The sequence below is a fragment of the Hemitrygon akajei genome, chromosome 2 (assembly GCF_048418815.1).
Source record: "Hemitrygon akajei chromosome 2, sHemAka1.3, whole genome shotgun sequence".
Classification (NCBI taxonomy): domain Eukaryota; kingdom Metazoa; phylum Chordata; class Chondrichthyes; order Myliobatiformes; family Dasyatidae; genus Hemitrygon; species Hemitrygon akajei.
In genome coordinates, this window is record NC_133125.1 from 49,279,466 (window position 1) to 49,303,186 (window position 23,721).

The window sequence follows — 23,721 nt, forward strand, 5'->3', positions numbered from 1 at the left end:
AGCATAGGAGGATATTCATGTACTATTACCTGTTACCCATTTCCCCACATAGGCCCATTAACAGTTTTTGATTCCTGCTGTCACTCACCTACAGCAAGGTAGCTTTCCAGAAAATGGGATGCAGGAAGAGACTGGAGCACTGGAGAGAGGCCCCCACCACCATTGGGAGAATACGCAGACTCCAATCAGACAGGTCAGGGTCAAGACTGGTTCACTGGAGCTATGGACAGGGGTACTAACTTCTGTATCATTGAGTCAACTATAGTTAGGGAAATGCATGTCTATCCCCTATGATTTCTGCCATTCCATCACAGGAACCAGACTCCCCTCTATGGACTCAGTCTATACTTTGCACTGCCTTGGTAAAGCAGCCAGCATAACCAAATCCCCACCTACATCTGATATTCTCTCTTCCTCCCTCTCCAATTGGGCAGATAATACAAAAGCCTGAAAGCACATACCACCAGGCTTAAGGACAGCTTCTGTCCCACTGTTGTCAGACTCCTGAACGGACGATGGATTCACAGTCTACCTCATTGTGATTTTGTACTTTCTCAGTAGCTTTTACACTTCATTCTGCATTGCTATTGTTTTAACATGTTCAAGTTCAATACACAGTGTAATGATTTGATATGTATTTACAGTATGCTAGACAAGCTTTTAACTGTATCTTGGTGCAGCTGAAAATAATGGACCAATAGCTCTTGAAATCAAAAAGAGCATTGAGTATGGTGGAAGAAAGGAGATCCAGAGAGGACCTGCACAAATAGTTCAGCTGATATCTGCAGAATTTGTCACTGATGTAGACCATATCTGTTACTTACCATCAAAGAGGGAGAGGCATGGACTTTGCCGCAGCTTGGCTGACAGCATTAAATATCCAAACTTATTTCTGGGATTGATTTGTTTTTGGCACTGTAAAATGCAATCATCTCACTTCTCTTCAGAAGCAACATTCCCTTTACTCATTCATCTCTCGCCTAGAACTATTATGTGAAATACATCATCTTGAAATCTACCTGAGCAATGACTCCTTGAGATACCTGATACCTGTTAAAGATGCCCCAACACCAACAAAAGCATCTGTACCAGGCACTTGTGCAGAGCGGAGAACTTCAGTACTTTTTGACTGGTCTTCAGCTGGTGAATCAGATTTATTATCACTGACTTATGTCCTGAAATGTTTTGTTTTCTGGCAGTAGTACAGTCTAATACATAAAAAATACTATAAGTAAGAAATATATAACTAACTAGTACAAATGAGAGCAAAATAATGAACTATTGCTCAAGCATTCATTCAGTAATCTGAAAGTAGATGGGAAGAAGCTGTTCATGAAACATTGAGTGTGCGTCCTCAGGCTCCCTGTGTCTCCTCCCTGATGGCAGTAATGAGAAGATGGCATGCGCTGGATGTTCAGCGTCCTTCATAATGGATGCTGCCGTCCTGCATCACCACCTTTTGAGGATGTCCTCAATGGTGAGGAGACTAGAGTCCATGATGGAGCTGGCTGCGCCGACAGCCCTCTTCAGCTTTTCTCGATCACCTGAGCACATTCCGGTGAGGGAAGCAGCCCTGCTTAAGCTTTCCTTAATTGAATAAAGCTCCCCATTTACCAGGAAGGGGGTATTCATATTGGGTAAGCCACAAAATTGGGAGGCACCAGCAGTTTTGCCAAGCAGACTGTTCACTATCAGAGATAGCATGGAGAAGTCCACCAGAGAGATTAGTCTGCAGAAGATGAATGAAACCATTGTAAGGTTACCTCCTGTAGATGAACCTGCCTCCTATGAGTTTTAAATGAACACTTTCAGAATTTTGACATAGTTGTAATATCTTGATTGTGGAGAGATGAAAGTGAACTGCTTCCACTTTATTATGTTCTTGTCAGTCAGGCTCAGTCACACTGCTTTATCCTGAGAGAACAGAGGCTTCCTTTGAATGAACAGGTGGAGTAGTCAATGAGGGGAGCGTTCATGGCCCTTTGAAAATCAATGGTGTTCAGTTCTGAGAATCACAGCTGGCAGAGCAGGGATCAAAGCAAGAAATCTTTGGCAACAATGTGAGTGGGTGTGCTTTCCTCTTCTTCCTGTATTCACTCGACATGCCTGGAATCCTCATTAGATGACAAGTAGTGAGAAGTATTTCCTCCTTGCCTTTTTGCCCTCTCTGTGCATTATGTTGTGCAGAACACATTACAAAATATAAATCCTCATGGTTGGATACTAAAGAACACCTCCAAACATATCAAGGACTTCAAGTGCATCACAAACAAGAAATGATTGCCTGATTATACAACTAATTATTAAATGGCTCTCACTACAGCAGCCCTGGATCTCATCAGTGGATTCTTACAATTGTTGCCTAGCAGCCAATTCTTACAAGTGCTTCCAAGTATCACCAGGTTGATTTTGTTATACTATAGCAGGATGAAGCCACAAGGCCAGGGTCTAGGGAAGGTAATCCCTCCATTAACATTTTCTTGTGGTGATAGGAAAGCAAAGAATTTCATTGACAATAACCTAATCTGAATTGGAATGAAATCCAATGTGGTTGATGCTTTTCTGGGTGTCCACAGATTGCTCTATATGTGCAATCTATGACATTCTGTAAACTGTAGGAGGCCAGTCAGGGACCCAATATAAAGTGCGCAATTGATCTGGTTATTAGCATGTCAAAAACACCACACAATTTCCAGCTATCATAAGCCATCAATTCATGAACGAAATCCCTCATGCAGTTACGATAGAGCCAACAAAGAGACACCCTGGTGTTTTCAATAGCATCCTGAAAGGAACTAGGAACTGATTATGCACAGGGACTATATCCACTTTACAAAACAGGATCAGCTCCCAAAAGCACACTCTTCTAAGAGATAAAAAAAATAAGCTACTGTCTTTCTCATCAGTAATGCGTTGTTGCTTTTCACTCCTTGACCACCTTTCGCCCTCTGTTCATCTACAGCTCCTCACACAGCATGCTGATGCAAGTGCTGACGCTCGTCCTGATCTTAAATTCAGTCCAACACACTCACAGCACGACCCACCCTGAAAGCTTGTGTGTGAAGTCCAAATCATGCAAACAAATTTCTTGCAACAACTACTTCCCCCAAACCATTTCTTGAAGCCATCTAAGTAGCTGTGAGCATATAACCTTTATGAATCATGAACAACTTGACCTTTTGGTCTCCCTGTGAAAGCTACAAAATATGTCTCCACTTAAAGCTAAGTTTTGAGAAATTATTACTCCAAGTCAACTACCTACTTCTCTTTGCATGTGACATAATCAAACAGGGAGAAGGTACACTTACACCAGGTCAGGGTTCTACTGTTTTGTAGATTTAATTCCAACCACCTCGCATCCCCTGACATATACATTTGCTGTGGGGCAGGCAGGGGTGGGTAGACTAAGTTAAAATTCCATTTTGGAGAGAGTGATGCAGACCAGTCTAGGATAGATTGCTTTCACCATAATGTACTCCCTAGAGCTGTGTAAAGCTACAAAGTAGCACGAGCAGTTTCTACTTGGACGCATTGAATTTTTACCAGTTTGTACATCTCCCAGTTGGCATCCAAGACATAGCCAGATGGGAATCTATGGGAATTCTAATGAACGCACTTGCCAAAAGATCTCATTATTGACGCCAGCTAACTGGCTCCCAGCTGTGTTACAAGTCCTGATGTGATGGGTCAGTCTGGGAAGAAAAATAGGAAATTTAAGAAATAAAGCAGCCAAGAATGAATGGTTTCCATATTTGATACTCCCTACTTTGGATAATTGCATTTACACTAGAAGTTCGATTACACTTAGATAGTTTAACAGTGGCATGGAAGTCTGGCACCAAGTTTAAATGGAAGTTAGAAGATTGATGGAAAAAGCTTAAACTGCAGGGTTAGCACAAGAAACCGGTGCTGTAATTGCAAAACATAAAAACAGAAAATACACAGTGGAAAATCAGCCTCTGAGCGAAATAATAAATGACCAAAAAAAGGTGCCAAGTCTCTGCGGAACGTTTCTGATGAAGGTCCATCTTGGCAGTTAACTCTATGTCTGTTACAGAGGTTGATAGACCTCTGCAATAAACACTTTTCATTATGAAATAGGAAATTTAAATTTAAGCATTCCCAATGTTTCCTGAAAATTTTTCAGCTTTCTTCCCAAAGGCACTGACTGATTTTTGAAAAGTGGTTCCATGCCCTCAATACTTTGCTCAAGCAGCTCTATGTCTTATGGGAGACTTGAGAATTCAGTATTTTCCCCTCTCTGCGCCTTGTGGTGCTTCAGGCAGCAACCTTGCTGTTTCTTCAGCATTTGTCTGTTTATTACAGACAAATGAGAACTAGCTTAATGCTCAACCCAGCACGAACGGAAAGCGTGCAAGGATCTGGCCAGATTCGAACCTGGGACTACTCGCCTCGTAGTCTGGTGTGGATGCCACTATACCACTGGCTACTCACTGTTTAGTATAAGTATGATGGATATTCAATGTGTAAGTATCATCGCTGAACTTGATTTATCTAATTCTCAAGCTATGTCCTGTTTGTGTACCATAAGCCAAGATTCCTGGATATTCATCCTTCTCTAATTTTACTCTGCATAACCTGGGATAAAGTCACTTTTGGTTTTCCCTGTAGGAATGAACTGATTCAATGTAAATAATGACCAATCCTACTCCATGTTGACGATGACATTAACATTGTGACCCTTAGGGGGGGGTTCTTCTGTGATTTTAATCTACTGTATCTAACTTTACAATCTTAAATTCATAATTCTGAACATATCTTGTAGGATAAAAGTTTGATAAATTTGTCTCCAATTATTTCATCTGTTATCATCTATTCAAAAAACACATTCACTACAAAATCTGCTTTAGTTTTCACTGGAAAAGCTTAGCCCACTGGATCTTTGATTTGTTGATCAATACCAGACAAATAATTGTGTTAAAACACTCAAGGACCTTAACCCCATCTTATGCAGCTGTAGACAAAATACATTGAGCACCCTTAATAAATTGACAGGAAATTTACATGAAAAAAGAAGATTTACTGACTGTGTACCACCTTAGACCAGTCTCCTGTTCTCCAGACATAGCATTTTGAATAATCCTCGCAATCTTCTGCCTCCTTTGGGCGTGTTGATAAATCACATTTCTTGCGTGGATTGGTGCACTTTATAGTTCGGTGTCGAGCCCCTTTGCCACATTTCACAGAACACTGTAATATACACCAACATAAGGATATAATTTACAGTAACATCACACCCTATCCAATACTGCTACAGATGTTGACAATGCGCTTAACTCATCTGTCCATAAAAATCTCTAAAGGAAACGAAAACTCTGAAAACACACGACACAGCGATCAGAAGAAAGTGATAAATCAACCAGGAAATGTCAGGATTTTGTGACAGCTGTTTCTGTTGAAATCTGTGTTCATTTATATTCACAGGTGAATTACGTTGTCTGCATTCCTAAACTGAGTTGACAGTAAATCATACGGCTTAACTACTCTGGACTAAACCTCAGCTGGTTCAAGCAATAGGTATCTTGTCTCAATTTATCTTTCTCATAAAATTTGACATGCCAATTTATTGCATCCTTAGAAACTACAGTTTTTTTTGTTTTGGTCAACATAAAAAAGCACAAAGCAGACCACTGTAGTTAGTTAACTGCTTCCTCTTTTGAACTTGCTAAATACTCATTGATAATACTCATTTGACAATGCATTGCCATTTTACTTTTTCAAGTATTATTTATTTGGAGAAAGATCAATTTTTAAAGAATTTTAAATATCCAAGTTTGTTGATCAGATTAACTTCTGTTTTATTAAAATAATTTCTGAGAATATTATACATAACTGAATGAAATTCAACCATGCATATTCACATCAGATTATGGGGAAATCCTGATGAAGGGTCTCGGCCTGTAATGTCAACTGTTTATTCCCATCCATAGATGCTGCCTGATCTGCTGAGCTCCTCCAGCACATTGTGTATGTTGTTCTAGATTTCCAGCATCTGCAGTACTTCTTGTGTCTATGCGGATATTCTGATGTTTTATTTCCTACTACTTCCTTTAAACTCAGTTAAATAAACACCCTTTTGAACTTTAATCATGTAAATAAAGTAGAATACTGTGGACTCCTTATAAAATTACTTTTGTTGAAAAGAGTGAGTAAGAAATATTCTAAATATTAATGTTTTGCTGAGCACTGATCAGTTATTGTAGAGTAGCTGTGGAAGACCTGCATAATGCAGTCTAATAGTGAATCACACTGCATATACAGTATATTGACTACCCAAATGAGTGTCGTTATTAATATAATACTTACAGACTTTGTTGTTTACAATATCATTCTTCTTGTTATTTCTGGAATTCATTGAATAGCTGGTACTTTGGATAAGAATTTCCTTTTATTTAAAGATATTTAACGTAGCCCTTAACAGTGAGATTTTAATTAGAAGTGGGAACCAGAAGTGTACCAAACTTTGATTTTTGTCCCTTCACAAATTATTTCAATGCATGTCCTTGAATTTTTAACAAGATGGGAGTGTGCATCATTCTCAATATTTCTGTCAATAGATTTTGGATGTGAAATTATTGTCATCTTTGGATATTTGCTGTAACAGGCCAATGATAAAATGGTGACTCTTGTCCAGTTCAGATTAGTTCAGCATCCCGAGAGAGACACCGCAAGTACTGTGAAACCGTACTTGCAAAACTGGTCTGTTTCTGCTTCCAGAATCCTCAATGATGCATTGTGGAAAATTAGAAGAAAGCCTGTCAAATGGTAGCTGAGTGATTGCAGTTAGATATGTTTCTAGCATCAGGTTTGGATTATACCTTGCAAACATAATAATTCTGAACATTTAATTATTACTTAATGATGTCAAATCAAGGCTTAATTTGCTTGTTTTCACAACAAATGAATATACTCAAAAATATCAAATTTAATTTATCCATTTGGTGTAACTTGTATTTGTGTTAAAACGTAATTAATTCAAAATTCTTCACCGTATTAGCAAATCAATGTGTAGAAATAGAAAGTAGTCTGGTAGTATTTGGCCTTCTTTTGATCCTAAAGTGGGTGAGCAACATAACCCAAATGCCCAAAACTCAACCAAAACTGGCCCTGGGACGTCCATAGGCTGTTTATCCGAAGATAAGCTTTCGAGTCTGCTGCCTTGTTGGAGGAGTCTTGGAGGCTGGGAATCAACAAAAGAGCAGAGCCCCAAGCGTGAGCTTGCAGCAGCTTACCGTTGTTACAACCTGGCTGCACGGTGTTTGCACTTGGAGATAAAATCACCATTGTTCCAACATTGAAAAGGTTTAAGTCTTGCACCCAGGAACATTGTGGAGTCATCGTAACACCATCTTTTCAAGGTTGATTAAGGATGGCCAATAATTGCTGCATTTTCTACTGTCGTTCAAATCATAAAATGATTTAGAAAGTACTATAGCATCAGGTTCAGCAACTGATGAACGGTAAAGACATGGTTTCTGTCTTTTTTTTGGAACAGAGGAGATCACTTAGTGAAGTGGTCGCCAACCCGTCGACTCGCGATTGACTGGTCGATCTTTGAGACTTTCCCAGTAGATTCCGAAAAAAAAGAAAAATAAATACACAAATACTGTTGAGAGATTGTTTCTGGGTTGCGGGGTTTTAGTTCCGTCCTTTCTGCCCAGTGCACATGCGTGTAGCTCCCCCACCACGCACTACACAGTGTACTTCAGTGGTCCCCAACCATAGGAGGAAACAAGGAAACGATATCATTTGTCGATATGAAATGATATGAGTCAGCTGCACCTATCCTCATTCCCTGTCACGCCCACTGTTGAAGTTGAATGCACGCGAGGAAGGACTGTACTTCCTTAGAAGGTTGGCGTCATTCAATGTCTGTAGTGAGATGCTGAAGATGTTCTATAGGTCAGTTGTGGAGAGCGCCCTCTTCTTTGTGGTGGCGTGTTGGGGAGGAAGCATTAAGAAGAGGGACGCCTCACGTCTTAATAAGCTGGTAAGGAAGGCGGGCTCTGTCGTGGGCAAAGTACTGGAGAGTTTAACATCGGTAGCTGAGCGAAGGGCGCTGAGTAGGCTACGGTCAATTATGGAAAACTCCGAACATCCTCTACATAGCACCATCCAGAGACAGAGAAGCAGTTTCAGCGACAGGTTACTGTCGATGCAATGCTCCTCAGACAGGATGAAGAGGTCAATACTCCCCAATGCCATTAGGCTTTACAATTCAACCGCCAGGACTTAAGAACTTTTTAAAAGCTATTATTAATGCTTTTTGAGATAGTGATTTAGATGCATATCATATTTTTTACTGAGTTAAGTATTGTATGTAATTAGTTTTGCTACAACAAGTGTATGGGACATTGGAAAAAAGTTGAATTTCCCCATGGGGATGAATAAAGTATCTATCTATCTATCTATCTATCTATCTATCTAATCAGTTGCCTAAACGTAGTGACACCCTCATGCCAGGGATCACAGGTTGGCCTCGAGCGGTCGGCAGGAAGTGCCGTTGCTACTGGCCGGGAGTGTGGACAGATGCGCGCCGCCTCTAAACCTGTTTACCACACCGAGTGTTCGTGGGGAATCTGGTACTAAAATATTCGCAGACAACCTTCATTTGGGCAAAGGGTTTCGTGAGTAGCAGAGCAGCTACCTTGCTGCGATCTACTGAAAGTCATCCCTCGAGCCAAACTTTTGTCAGCCGATAGATCTTACAAGGGGGGTGGGCGCGCGTCCTGTCGCACTCCTCACTTGGTCAGTTGCTATCTCCAGACTGCGACTGCTGCAGCCTCAGCACAGGGACCTCTGGCCTTTACCCTGTCCTCTCACCCCACCCACGAACAGCCGCACCTGGCCAAGGCGTCTGGCGGCGGGCGGGAGGCTGGTATTCGGGCTCGGAGGCTGTCTAATGAGGCAATGAAGCCCTCAAAACTGCTTCGGTACCTTGAGTCCAAGCACCCTGCACTTAAAGACAAACCCACTGAGTTTTTTCAGCGGAAAAAATGTGAGCAAGCGGGACAGAAGCTACGTGTTAAGAGCCACGTAAACTAAATTGCAGAATAGACTGGACATAAGGAACCTGCTTCGAGTATCACTGTATTCCGGTCATGTTTAACGCCCCCCCTGCCCACTGTCGGCCGGTCCGCAAGAATATTGTCAATATTAAACAGGTCTGTGGTGCAAAAAAGGGTGGTGACCCCTGGTGTACATACATTATTTCTACTTCCAGGTTGCGGGGTTTTACTTCCAGTCTTTTCTGCCCAGTGCGCATGCATGTGACTAACCGATCTAGTAGGTCGATCTTGCCTTTCACTAAGGCCGAGGTAGGGGATCTTAGGCTTAAAAAGGTTGGTGATCACTAATTTAGTGTGTACTGTGGACAGTTTCACACAAATGCCTGCAGGAAGAACCCAGGACAGAAACAGTGTTCTTGGAACATACAGTACAGCAACAGGCCCTTCAGCTATGATGCTGTGTCTGGACTAATTTAAGGTTATGACATCTAAGCTCTTCTGCTTGGACACGATTCACATTGCTCCATTCTCTGCATTTCCATGTGCCCATCTGCGAGCCTCTTGATTGCCTCAATCTTTTCTGCTTCCACTACCACCCCGAGCAGTACATTAAACGGCATCGCCTGCTCTGCTCCACACATCACCTTTGAACATTTCCCCTTCAGCTTAAATGCATGTCCTCTGGCATTAGGCATTTCGACTGTGGAAAAAAGACACCGATTTTCTACAGTGCCTTGAAAAAGTATCCAACCCCCTCCCCCTTGTTCACATAAATGAGTATTACAGCCAAGGATTTACATCACACGTATTGCTTCATGCTGAGGCCAAAAAGCTGCACTTTAGTCTCATCTGATCACAAGACCTTCTTCTACATCTTTACAGAATTGTTGAAGTGACGCTTTGCAGTCTTTACAGGTGAGGACATGCCTTATTTTAACGGTACGTGTGGTGTAAATCTAATGCTGAGCGACAGCCAGGTAAGCCAGCCCTACTGTAAAGTATGCTATGGGGATGCTTTTCAGCAGCAGGGACCGGAAATCTGGTCAGGATTGATGGGAAGATGAATGCTGCTAAATACAGAGAGATCCTGGATAAAAACCTGCTAACCTCTGCCAGAAACCTTAAACTGGGGAGGAAGTTCATCTTTCAGCAGGACATCAACCCAAAGCACACTGCCAGAGCGACCATGGAGTGGCTCCAAATGAAGAAAATTGATGTCCTCCTGACCTTAACCTAATCGAACATCTCTGGCAAGACCACAAGATTGCTGTCCACAACCGCTCCCCAGCTAACCTGGCACAGCTTGAGCAATTTTGCAAGGAGGATTGGCAAGTCTTGCTCCATCATGTAGTGTAAAGCTAACAGAGACTTATCCAAAAAGACTACTGGCTATAATAGCTGTCAGAGGTGGTTCAGCTAAACATTGAACAAAGGGGATGAATACTTTTGCACTGCTGCCATTTCAGTTTCTGAATTTTTAGTTTTTGATGTTTTACAATTTCCCCCTTTTTCGGCTCTTCTGTGAAAAAAGATGTGGATTCACAAACAAAATTCTCAGTTAAATTGATCAGAATCCCTGATTGTGATGCTCATTTGTGTGAAGAAAGGATTGGGGGGGGGGGGGGATGAATACATTTTCAAAGCACTGTATCAAAGCCTCTTGTAATTTTATAAACTTCTATCATATCTCCATTCAGCCTCCTGCACATCGGAGTTAACAGACTTAGCGTGTCCAATCTCCCCTTGCAGCACATACACTGTAATCTAGACAGCATCCTGGTAAACTGGTTCTGCTCCCACTCCATAGCCTCCTCACCTTCTCATGATCAGGTGATAGACTGAGTGAAATATCCCAGCTGTAATCATTCTTTATTTATTTAAAATAGGTGTTTCTCCTGATCAAGGTTTTGCTCCCAGATGATCTTAATATCTTTTATGCTTGCTTTGATGGACAGAATATTGAGGCACCTTCATAAATTCACATAGGCCCCCAGATGTCAGTCTCTGAGGCTGATGTTAGAGTATTCTTCAGGAGGGTGAACTGGCCCAGGCAGCGGGTACTGAAAACCTGCGCTAATCAACTGGCTGGAGTGTTCATTGCCATCTTTAACCCCTTGCTTCAGCAGTCTGAGGTAACCACCTGCTTCAAGCGGGTTTTAATCATAGCGGAGCCCAAGAAGAACGCATTAACCTGCCTCAATGACTATAGTCCAGTGGCGCTTACATCAGCTGTGATGTAGTGGTTTGAGAGGCTGGTCATGCAGCACATCAACTCCTACCTGAGGACTGACTTTGATCTGCTCCAGTTTGCTTACTTTCACACACAGGTCAACGGCAGATGCCATTTTATCAGCTCTTCAGTCAGCTCTAGACTATCTGGACAGCAAAGATGTATACATCAGCATGCTCTTCACTGACTGCAGCTCAGCGTTCAACACAATCACCCCCTCAGAAGGAATCACTAAACTCCAAGTCTTAGGCCTTGATACCTCCTTGTGCAATTGGATCCTCAACTTCCTCACTTGCAGATCTCAGTCAGTTTGGATTGGCAACAATATCTCCTCCACAGTCTCCATCAGCACAGGTGCACCACAAGGCTGTGTGCTTAATCTCCTGTTCTACTCGCTTTATACCTATGACTGTGAGGCTAAGTACTACTCCGATACCATATTTAAGTTTGCTGATGACATCACTGCTTTTGGCCAAAACAAACATGGTGATAAACCAGGATGTAGGAGAATGTTTGAAAATCTGTTTGAGAAGTGACACAACAACCTCTCACACACATTGGTTTTTGAATATTTTTTCAATGGTTTGATTATATTTATTTGGTTTACTGTGAATGCCTGCAAGAAAATGAATATCAAAAACATAAGAAATAGGAACAGAAGTAGGTCATCTGGTCCTTTGAGCCTGCTCCACCATTCAGTAAGACCATGGCTAATATGGCCATGGACTCATCTCCACCTACCTACCTTTTCCCTTAACTCCAGCTACTATGCAAAAATCTATCCAAACTTGTCTTAAATATATTTACTGAGGTAGCCTCCACTGCTTCATTGGGCAGAGAATTCCACAGATACACCAACAGTTCCTCCTGATCTCCATCCCAAATCTACTATCCCGAATCTTGAGGCTATGTCCCGTAGTTCTAGTCTCATCTACTAGTGGAAACAACTTTCCTGCCTCTATCTTATCTATCCCTTCCATGATTTAATATGTTTCTATAAGATCTCCCATCATTCTTCTGAATTCCAGCGAGTACAGTCCCAGGCGACTCAGTCTCCCCTCATAGTCTAACCCCTTCAGCCCTGGAATCAACCTGGTGAACCTCCTCTGCACTGCCTCCAAAGCCAGAATATCCTTCCTCAAGTAAGGAGACCAGAACTGCACACAATACTCCAGGTGCGGCCTCAAGGTAGTATATGGTGACATATAGTTACTTTAATAATAAATTTACTTTGAACTCTGAACTTCGATTATACAGCAAAGATAACAAAATAGTGCAGAATATACACTATTATCATACACAAAAACAGGCAAATTGGTGACCTTTTAATGCAGGTTCAATGATACCAATTTGTCTCACAGTTATGTTTATCTATCCAGTAGTATTGAATTTTCTCAAGGATGCTTGGCCTTGTAGATTCATGTTTAAAAGACTGATACTGGGGATTCCTGTCTTAGATGTTATGTCCACATGTTGATATGTGAGGATGTGGAGAGGTTTAAGGCAGACAACCTCCTACTCAGTCAGTAATTTCTGCCATAATTAAGGCAAGGTATATTCCAAGACAAATGTATGTGTTGAAAAACCTCTCAAAGGAAATGGCCATTGTTAAGAACCTTCAGGGAAAAACGTCCTGAGAAGTATTTTAATTACATGCTGTCTCAGTGCCTTTCCAAAACAAAACAAACCCTAAAGCTGTACGTTATTTTTAGTTCACTTCTGTGAAACAATAGCAAAATAAAACTGGACAGGTAACTTCAATATGGGAGGAGGGAAATCACATCTTTCCAGCATGATTGTGTGCAATTCTGGGCACCCCACAAAAGGAAAGATGTGGAAGCTTGGAAAAGAGTACAGAAAAGGATTGCCAGGGTGCTGCCCACATTAGAGGGTATGAGGTTTCTCTGAAGTGCCAGAGGCTGAGATGACACCTGACAGAAGTTCACAACCATTGATCGGGTGGACAGTCAGCATCTTTATTCCAGGGTATAAATAACAAATACTTGAGGACAAACAGTATACTTAAGGCAAAAGGTGGAAAGTTTAAAGGAGATGTGTGCGGCAATCTTTTTTTTAATATACTGAGCGAGGTAGGTGTCAGGAATGGACTATCAGGGGTAATGGTGGAAAGACACAAAAATGGTTTTTAAGAGGGTTTCATATAAACACATTGATATGCAAGAAAACAAGGGATATGGCTCATGCCCAGGCAGAAGAGGCTGTTTAATTTAGCATCATGTTCAGCACAGAGATTACGGGCCAGTTCTTGTGCTGTAGTTTTCTATGTTCTAACAGATATTTAAAAATGCACACATGGAATAAAGTAACAATTGAAATGTTTACATCTTTATGCAGAAACCGAGTTAGAGTTCTAGCTCATCAGCCTGAGAAAATGACTTTCTATTTAAATGACCGACTTACTTAATGTATCTGTTTAAAGCTGTGAGAACATGTGGAACCTAGTTATAGAATTTCTGCACTTTATGTTGTACCTAACATGCCAGTAAATATTTGAACATACTACTTAGACACAGATGCAACAACAATTAACAAAGGCTCTGTTGATAGTTCTGTTTCACAGAGAAAATGTGGGAGGGCAGAAACTTCATTAATTTTGAGATATGAGGGATGCACCCAGGAATTGCTCCTAGGCTTAAGTAACCTAGACAAGGGATTTACTTGTCTCAGTCGTGATTCTCATAATGTTATTTCCAACAATCCTCATTAACATTCTTTTGTAGAAGGCCAGAGAAAATCTCTGCTTGCTTAGAATGTTTTGAGTTGTAGCACAGACTGTGTGGTGCCTTTAGGTATCCTGAAATAGGGAAAGGTGCAAATTAAGTGCGTAAAACACACAAAATGCTGGAGGAAGTCAGGCAGTATCTTTGGAGGGAAATAAACAGTCAATGTTTTGGGGCAAGATTCTCGATCAGGGCCTGAAACACTGTTGATTTCTCTCCATAGATGCTGCCTGACTTGCTGAATTCCTCCAGCATTTCTATGTGTTGCTCAAGAGTTTTTCTGCATCTGTAAAATTTCTTGTGTCTGCTATTTTAAGTCCTTTCAACTGTTGTGCTATGGTTGGTTCAGAGTTGTAAACTGACAGAATCAACCAATTATTTTGCAGTTTAAAATTTGTGTTAGAGGTTTTGGCTGAGCTAATGCACCTGAAAATCAAAATGATGAGCATTCCAGCTTCAATCCATTTTTATAGCAAGGGAAAAATGCCCCAGAACATTTGGCACTAAACATCCACAGATATTCTGAACTGGCTGGAGATGGGACATCCTTTGAATAATATAAACCTTAACTCAATTAAGTAAACCTGTCACCCAGATGTGCCTGAACTAGAAGTACGTCCTGGGCTATCGATGTCTTTCCCTGTCCTCATGTAGACCATACTATTGCAGATAAGATCTCATTCAATGCTTTCATAGCGAGACAATGAAAGGTCTCTGAATTTTCCAGTTGTGTGAACCTGTCACACTGTTCCCAACAGGTAAATGGATTTCAAACCTATTTCAACTTCATATATTTCTTGCTTTAGCAATTATGTATGACTTCATGCTCATGATAATAGAACCGTAATTAATTGTCAACACATCACTGGCTGCACCAGGGGTCCCAAAGCACTTAACACTGTCAAAAAACTATTAGGAAAGCTTGCTGTTTCATGCCTAGACTGCATTGCTGAAAATCTGATCACTTGGCTGTCCTCCTACCTGCATACAGACAGAGGCTAAAGAGCAAAACTCCAGGGGTAAGGACAACGAAGAGGTGGCTGTGGGAGGCAGGGGAGTAGCTACGAGATTGCCTCAAGTCAATAGACTGGGCCGTTCAAGGACTCATCAGAGGATCTGAACCAATACACCATGGTTGTCACAGATTTCATAAAAACAGCCGTAGATGAGTCATATCTGAGGGTCAGATCAATGGTATTCAGATCTGATGACCAAGCAAAATACAAGAGGTCCAGTTGTGATCACCGAAAAAACCATCTCACGTGTGAAATGGCAATTCTGCACTGATCTTCAATCACTAAAGGATGCTTGACAGCACTGGCAGGGTGTGAATGCCATCACCTCCTACAGAGTGAAGCCAAGCGACATAGGTGAAAACAAGGCTTTGCTCCCAGATGAACTCAATGCCTATTATGCTCACTCTGACTGTCAAAGCATGGGGCACCTCCACAAACACCCACAGCCCACAATGACCCTGTGCTTTCAGTCTCTGGGGACAAAGTGAGAGCATCCTTCCAGAGGATGAACCTGCGGTAAACATCCACCCAATTGGGGTATCTGAGTACTAAAGACTGATCAACTGACTAGAGTGTTCACCAATATCTTTAACCTCTCAGTTTGGCAGTCTGAAGTACTCACCTGCTTCAATTATACTGGTGCCCAAGAGGAATGTGGTAATCTGCCTCAATGACTGTTGTCCAGTAGCACCCACATGCAATGTTTTGAGAGACTGGTGATGAAATATATCAACTCCTGCCTGAGAAGTGCCTTGCATCTTCTCCAATTTGCCTACCGTCACAACAGGTCAACAGCAGATATCATTTCATTGGCTCTTCACTCAATCCTGGAGCATCCGGACAGTGATGATGCATACATCAGGATGCTCTTTATCAACTACAGCTCAGCATTCAAAACCATCATCCCCTCAAAACTAATCATGAGCTTCATACCTCCTTGGACTTAATACCTCCTTGTGCAACTGGATCCTTGATTTCCTCACTTGCAGACTCTAGTCAGTTTGGATCACACATCAGCATACTCTTCACTGACTGGAGTTCAGTATACTACACTATCATCCCCTCAAAACGAATCACTATACTCCAAGACCTAGGCCTTGATACCTCTTTTTGCAATTGGATCCTCGATTTCCTCACTTGCAGACCCCAGTCAGTTCGGATCGGCAGCAACATCTCCTCCATAATCTCTATCAGCACAGGTTCACCACAATGCTGTGTGCTTATCCCCCTGTTCTACTCACTTTATACTTATGACTGTGAGGCTAAGCACATCTCCAATGCTAGATTTAAATTTGCTGATGACACAACTGTCCGGCCAAATCACAGGTGGTGATGAGCTATCATATGGGAGAGAGACTGAAAATCTCTCACTCAATGTCAGCAAGATCAAGGAGCTGATTATTGACATCAGGAGGAGGAAACCAGAGGTCCATGGGCCAGTCTTCATCGGAGGATCAGAGTTGGAGAGGGTCAGCAACTTTAAATTCCTCTGTGTTAACATTTCAGAGGATCTGTCCTGGATCCAGCATGTGTCATTGTGAGAAAAGGAGCACCTCTACTTTCTTTGAAGTTTGCGAAGATTCAGCATGACATCTAAAACTTTGACAAAATTCTATAGATGTGTGGTGGAGAGTGTATTGACTGGTTGCATCATGATCTGGTATGGAAACACCAATGATGCCCTTGAACAGAAAGCCTAAACAAATTAATGGATACGGCCCAGTCCTCACCACTCCCGCCTCCACCAATGTGCACATGTACATGGAACACTGCCACAGGAAAGCAGCATATATCATCAAGGACCCCTCCATCCAGACCATACTCTCTTCTTGCTCCTGCCATCAGGAAGAAGGTACAGGAGCCTTGGGACCCCTCCACCAGGTACAGGAATAATTACCACCACTTAACTATCAGGCTCTTGAACCAGTGGAGATAATTTCATTCAATTTCACTCACCCCATCACTGAAATGTTCCCACAACCTATGGACTCACTTTCAAGGGCTCTGCATCTCATGTTATTGATATTTATTTCTTCTTAAGTATTATGATTTATTTTTTTCTTTTGTATTTGCACAACCTGTTGTCTTTAAAGCATTGATAGTTTGTCTGTCCTGTTGGGGGTGGTCTTTCATTCATTCTATTGTATTTCTTGCATTTACTGTGAATGCCCGCAGCAGAATGATTCTCAGGGTCATGCAGTATATGGCGATATATATGTATTTTGGAAATAAATTTACTTCGTGCTTTGAACAAGAGATGAATTAAAAACTAATCTGACAACATCCTAAATTCTAATCCACTTTAAGATTTAAATTCTAAGCTTCTTAAATAGAAAGTTAATTGTCTCCATTATCTTTGGACCTTCAGGAAATGGTGGATTAGGTTTATATCAACTCCACTGATATAGTAAGAAACTAGTTTTAAAAAGTATTTTTTTTCCCAATGGAATGAAACACTAGAAAATGTTGAGGAGGTTTCATTTACCTCTGACCATATTCCAGCTTCCCACACCGTCAGACAGTCCTGACCCTCACAGCGTTGTAATGATGCAGGTTTTGGTCCGGGACAGTCTCGCTCATGAGCTCTAATCAGTGTTCCATTTCGGAGCTGCTGGGTGCATGCCACTTGTCTGCTTTGACTTCCTTTACCACAAGTACGTGAGCATGGTGTCCACTCTGTCATCATCCACCTGTCGTTACAACACAATTATAGTTATAAATCATTATAATGCAACTCACTGTTATCAGTAACGTGCTAACTTAGGAAGAGTTAGACAAAAGGCTTGAAGTTCCACTGAAATGTTGAAAATGCCAACATCCAATGTATATTCATCATCTCTGCTTTGAATCTTGGACCATGCCCATAATATGAATTTGTAATGCTATCTTTGTAAAATTAATACTCAGAAAGTAACTTGGCATGATCTAGTAACCAGTACTTCAGAAATCTCTCATCATAGCTTAGCATTCTCCAACAGTAGAGATGTTTTGCATATGTCAGTAAATTCACCCCAAAGAAGGGTCTCAGCCCGAAACGTTGACTGTTTACTCTTTTCCATAGATGCTGTCTGGCCTGCTGGATATGTATTGCTTCTCCTAGACAGTTTACCAAGTACAGAATTGCAGGAACAAACACCGTGCTGGAGGAACTCAGTGGTTCGGGAAGCATCTGTGCAAGGAAAGAAATTGTTGATGCTTCAGAATGAGACCCTACATCAGGGCTGAGATCGGAGAGATGAGGTATCAAGCATAAAGAGGAGAAAGGGTGTGACAAGAAAGGATTCTGAGGCGACTGGTGGACTGAGGAGGGGTGTAAGATGACAGGCAGGTTATTGGCAGTTAGGGAGTTGAGGGGGGAGCTGGAGTTGGAAAGATGTGGCGAGTAAATGATGGATGAAGGCAGACAGAGAGAGGAAGAAGGAAAAAAAAGTGGGTACAGTGGGGGAGGGGAATGTGAATCCATAAGAAAGCTGCTGAAGGCAGGAACACGAAGCAATACCAGAGCAGTATTCAGATCAGTAAAGGAGGTGAGTGACAGTTGTAACTAGACGGGGTTGTGTTGGGTGCGTGCGGATCCTGGACATTGTAGGTGGATAGTGCCAGGAGGGAGAAGGGGACAAAGATGATTGAAGGGTGACTGGGTGGGAAGGTGAGAAAGACGACAAAATCATTGGACCAAATACCATGACCAAACACAATGGGGTGAAAAGGGAATTAAGAAGGGAGGCAATGGGAAGGGGGGTAACAAGGAAAAGGGTGAGGGGGTTGGGTTACCTAAAATTGAAAGGATTAATGCTGAATATAAAAACTTACTCCTCCAGTTTGTGTTGGAGTTCATGCTGGCCATGGAGAAGGACAAGGATGGACAGGTCAGTATGGGAGCCGGACGGGGAGTTAAAATGGTCTGCAACTCATAACTCAGGGTAGCCATTACAGACAGAGGTGTTCTGTTTAATGGTTGGTGAGTCTGTGCTTGCTCTTGCTGATGTAGAAAAGGCCACATCAGGAGCACCCGATGCATCAGACAAGGTCGCACGTGAATCTTGGCCTCACCTAGAAAGACTGAATGGTGGTAAAGGAACAAATTGTAAGGGTAAGTGTTAAATCTACTGCAAGGACAGGAGAAAGTGTCAGTGATAGAGGAGGAATGGGTGGACACAGAGTCACGCAGGGAATGATCCCTGAAGAATGCAGACAGGGTGGGGAGAACATGTGCTGGTAGTGGGATCACAGTACAGATAGTAGAAATGATGCAGGGCTTCCTGGTGGATGCGAAGGCTCATAGTGAGAAAGGTAGGGTTTGGGAAACTCTATCCCTGTTCTGTCTGGGAGAGGAGGGATGAGAGCAGAAGTACAAGAAATAGAGGGATGTGCTGATGGAGAAACTGGGAGAAAGGAATGGAATCCTTACAAGAGACAGGGGTGGGAAGTGGTGCTGTCTAAGTAGCTGTGGGAGTCAATGGATTTATAGCAAAAATCAGTGGATAGATCTAGAAAAGGGAGGGAAGCGTCAGAAATGGTTCACGTGATTTTGAGTGGAGGGTGAAAGTTAGTGGGAAAGGTGATAAAATTGATGAGTTCTGGGCACTTGAAATAACAATACAGATATCAGTGTAACAGGGAAAGAGCAGGGAGTGGTACTGGAGAAGGTTTAGAACAGGGCCTACTCCCTACAGCCAACAAACAGCCTGGCATACCTACAGTCTATGATAACACCTTTGATCTGTAAGGAATGAGAGGAGTTAAAAGAGAAGCAATTTAACAAGTTCCGCCAGCCATATGAATGTATTGTGGGCAGGGAACTGGTTTGGTCTTTGTTTCGAGGGATGTGGAGGGCTTTAGGGCTTCGCTGATAGAGGATGGAGGTATATAAAGATTGAGTAGCTGTACTGAAGATGAGGCAGCTTGGGCTGGGGAGTCAGAAGTTGTCCAAATGGTTGAGGTGTGAGGTGTTCCAGACATAGGCGGGAAGAAACTGGACAAGGGGAGACGGGACGGAGTGATAGCATGAGCACAGAAGTTCGGTGGGGCAAGAGCAGGCAGAAGCAACGGGCCTATTTAGAACAGGCCAATTTGTGGATCTTGTGTCAAAGAAGTGGGAACTATGAGGTTGAGGCACTATCAGATTAGATGTTATGGGGGGAGATTAGCTGATGTAATGAAATTTCTGACAATGTGGGAGTTGATGACTCCCTTTCCTTATATAGATATAAGAATACTAAGGAATAGAATAGCCAGTGTTACTATAGTACAGTGTTCCTATGGTACAGTGTTACTGTAGCCAGTGTTACTGTAGTACAGCGTTCCTATGGTACAGTGTTACAGTAGCCAGTGTTACTATCGTACAGTGTTACCAGTACGTCGAATGCTATGGAGACACAAGACTGCTATTTGTTTCTGTTTTCCTCTCTCTATTGGTCTGTCTCCAAGTATTATTTACCTGCTGCAGTCTTCCAATTCAACCCCTGCTCACCTCCCCTACCTGGCAATGCCTGTCAGTCATATCACTCTTCCGTAGTCCACCAGTTCCTACAATCCTTTCTTGCCTCTCCCCTTCTCTTTTCTATGCTAATGTGGTGAACTACATATACCTGTCTGGACACGCCCCCCCGCTGACTGCTCCTGTGGCTCTTCCCACAGACCCCGGTATAAAGGCGATTGGGGACTGAGCCCTGCCTCTCAGTCTCCAGGATGTAGCATGGAGGTCAATTGCTGCTTGTTCTTTCTTCCAGTCAATAAAAGCCTATATCTCGCCTCACGTCTCAGAGAGTTATTGATGGTGCATCAGCTGGCTATCTCATCCCCCTGCTCCACTCTCGGTCCCACTCCAGAGTTTCAACTCGAAACACTGACAATTTCTTTCCTCCTACAGATGCTGTACAACCTGCTGAGTTCTTTTAGCACATTGTTGCTCCACATTCCAACATTTGCAGTCTCGTGTCCCCATAGCATTCGACGTACTGGTAACACTGTACTATAATATCACTGGCTGTAGTAACACTGTACCATAGGAACACTGGTTATACGATTCCTTAGTTTCCTTATATCTATATATTCTATTGTGTCTACGATATAATGAAATTATTGGGCAACATAACTTTTGATTTACCAGCAAATTTAATTAACCAGCATCAGCAAAGCCTAGCGCACACCAGATAACAGTGTTTACTGGATAAAAGCTGATGGTTAATTGAGATCAATGTCTGTACCGTACCTGGTCTGACAAGGCTGCTGATTGCATTTGCGGACTAGTGGCTCAGGTCTTCTCAGCTGCTTGCATTTCCGATTGTCCACAATAGTTGTAGTTTTGCTCATAATTTTTGTGCAAGTCACAAGTGTTTTTCTTTCTCCTGGAAAGGGTAAATAAAAGGCTGGTTGTTCACAAAATGATGACTCTTTGTGCTCTTGATCAAAGATCACACAGGTATTACTTATGCTGCTTCCCCCTCTATCTTGTTTCAATAGGCAAAGAATTCTCCTTTCATCCAGCAGAAAATAAATTAGCAGTCGAAGAGGCAAACTGTGAATCCAGTTAGGACAAGTAAAGTGGTGTACACTGCCAATCATCATTAGTCAGCAGGCAGCATTAAGCCTTTCATTTACAAAATGACACATACCAAAACCTGTTAAATGGTGCTGTATCATCACATGTAAAGCTGCAGACGATGTAGAGCATCAGTAAAAGGAGCGGGAGTCAATCAGTCCCTTTGGCCTACTCCACCGTTCAGTAAAGATCATGGCTGATCCATTCCTGGCTTAATACCACTTGTCTCTCCCCTTACCCTGTGACTACCTTATTAAATGTGCCATTCTCTGCTGTGAATATATTCAGTAACTCCACCTCCACAAGTGCCTGTGCTACAAAATTCAAAAGATTTTGGGATCCTCTGAGAGATGAACTCTTTCTCTCAAACGGGTGAAAACATACATTGCAACCATGCTTTCCAGTTCTAGGTAGCCCCACTGGAAAAATCATGCGATCAGCATTATCAATGCTGATCTCCCTCAGAATCTTATATTTCAATATGATCAGCTCTCGTTTTTGTTTCTATAGTTTGAAGCGTTTAGGCCTTCCCTGCTCAACCTCGTTTCATATGTCTATCACTTCACCCCAGGATCAACCATCTATGCTTTCTCTGTATTGCCTCCAACAGAAGCGTAACCCTGCTTAAAAACAGGGAACGTTGAATTCAGTGCTCCAGAGGCAGATGGTCAGCATTCTGTAAAATTGCATCGGAATGTTCCCTCATTTAACTGTAAGCCCCTTTCAATGTTGGCCAACATTCTGTTAGCTTTCGCAAGTGCTTTCCTTCATCCTTTCTTGTTTTTCTTTTCTTTTTCTCTTTCTTACCAAAACCAAATTCTATGGGCCAAAGGCCTGTCTCTGTGCTCTAATGCCTTATGTCTCTAAATCAGGGCTTCCAAACCTGGGATTCACAGACCCTCGGTAATGGTAGGGGTCCATGGTATAAAAAAGATTGGGAACTGTTGCTCTAAATTCTGTTCAAGGCATTAAACAAGAGAATGAAAATCCTGGACCTTACAGTTATCTTTTCATAATTGATCTTAATTTCCAGGCAGAAGATAGTGATCTAAAATTTCCAATAAATTAAACAGTTAGATAAGATATTGTTTTAATTAGAGACAAATAAATGTGGAAACCTCCTTATTATTTGTGGCACTCTGAAGATTAAGATATCTCAGTACTTGCTGCTTTCCAAATTCACCATTACTGATGAATATTACTGATGCCCTAAGAAGTCCTCAGACCCTATTTCAGGATCACAGACAAATTCAAAGTAAGTTTATTATCAAAGTATATATATGTCATCATGTACTACCCTGAGATTCATTTTCTTGTGGGCAGCCATAGTAACCACAAAGAAACACAATAGAATCAATGAAAAAACACACAACAAAGATGGACAAATAACCACACACACAAAATGCTGGTAGAACACGGCAGGCTAGGCAGCATCTATAGGGAGAAGCGATGTCGACGAAGGGTCTCGGCCCGAAACGTCGACATCGCTTCTCCCTATAGATGCTGCCTAGCCTGCTGTGTTCTACCAGCATTTTGTGTGTGTTGTTGTTTGAATTTCCAGCATCTGCAGATTTCCTCATGTTTGCTGGACAAATAACCAATGTGCAAAAGACAACAAACTGTACAAATACATAAAAAACATAAAATAACAATAAAAAATAAATAAAGAATAAATATTGAGAACATGACCTGTAGAGTCCCTTGAAAGTGAGTCCATAGGTTGTAGAATCAATTCACTATTGGGGTGAGTGAAGTTATTCCATCTGGTTCGAGACTAATGGTTAAGGGGAACTAAATGTTCTTGAAACTGTTGGTGTGGGACCTAAGGCTCCTGTACCTCTTTCCTGATGGCAGCAGCGAGAAGAGAGCATGGTCTGGATGGTGGGAGTCTTTGATGATGGATCCTGCTTTCCTGCAATGGCACTCCATGTAGATGTGCTCAGTGGTGGGGAGGGTTTCACCCATGATGGTCTCGGCTCTAACCACTACTTTATGCAGGCTTTTCCATTCAAGAACATTGGTGTTACCATACCAGGCCATGATGAAACAAATCAATGTACTCTCCACCACACAACCATAGAAATCTGTCAAAGTTTCAGATGACGTGCCAAATCTTCACAAATTTCTAAGAAGATTGAGGCACTTTGTTCCTTTTTTATAA

At 42.0% G+C, this 23,721-nt stretch overlaps 1 protein-coding gene across 1 annotated transcript in view; it reads right to left on the reverse strand.

The window, feature by feature from the left end:
* LOC140741711 (A disintegrin and metalloproteinase with thrombospondin motifs 19-like) overlaps nt 1-23,721 on the reverse strand; it is a 370,470-nt gene that overhangs the window by 34,078 nt on the left and 312,671 nt on the right. Inside the window, exons 19-21 of the mRNA XM_073072007.1 lie at nt 21,231-21,366; nt 17,502-17,706; nt 5,059-5,211 (exon numbers count right to left, since the gene is read on the reverse strand). Of these exons, the coding sequence (XP_072928108.1) occupies nt 5,059-5,211; nt 17,502-17,706; nt 21,231-21,366 (494 nt within the window). The remainder of the gene's footprint in view (nt 1-5,058; nt 5,212-17,501; nt 17,707-21,230; nt 21,367-23,721) is intronic.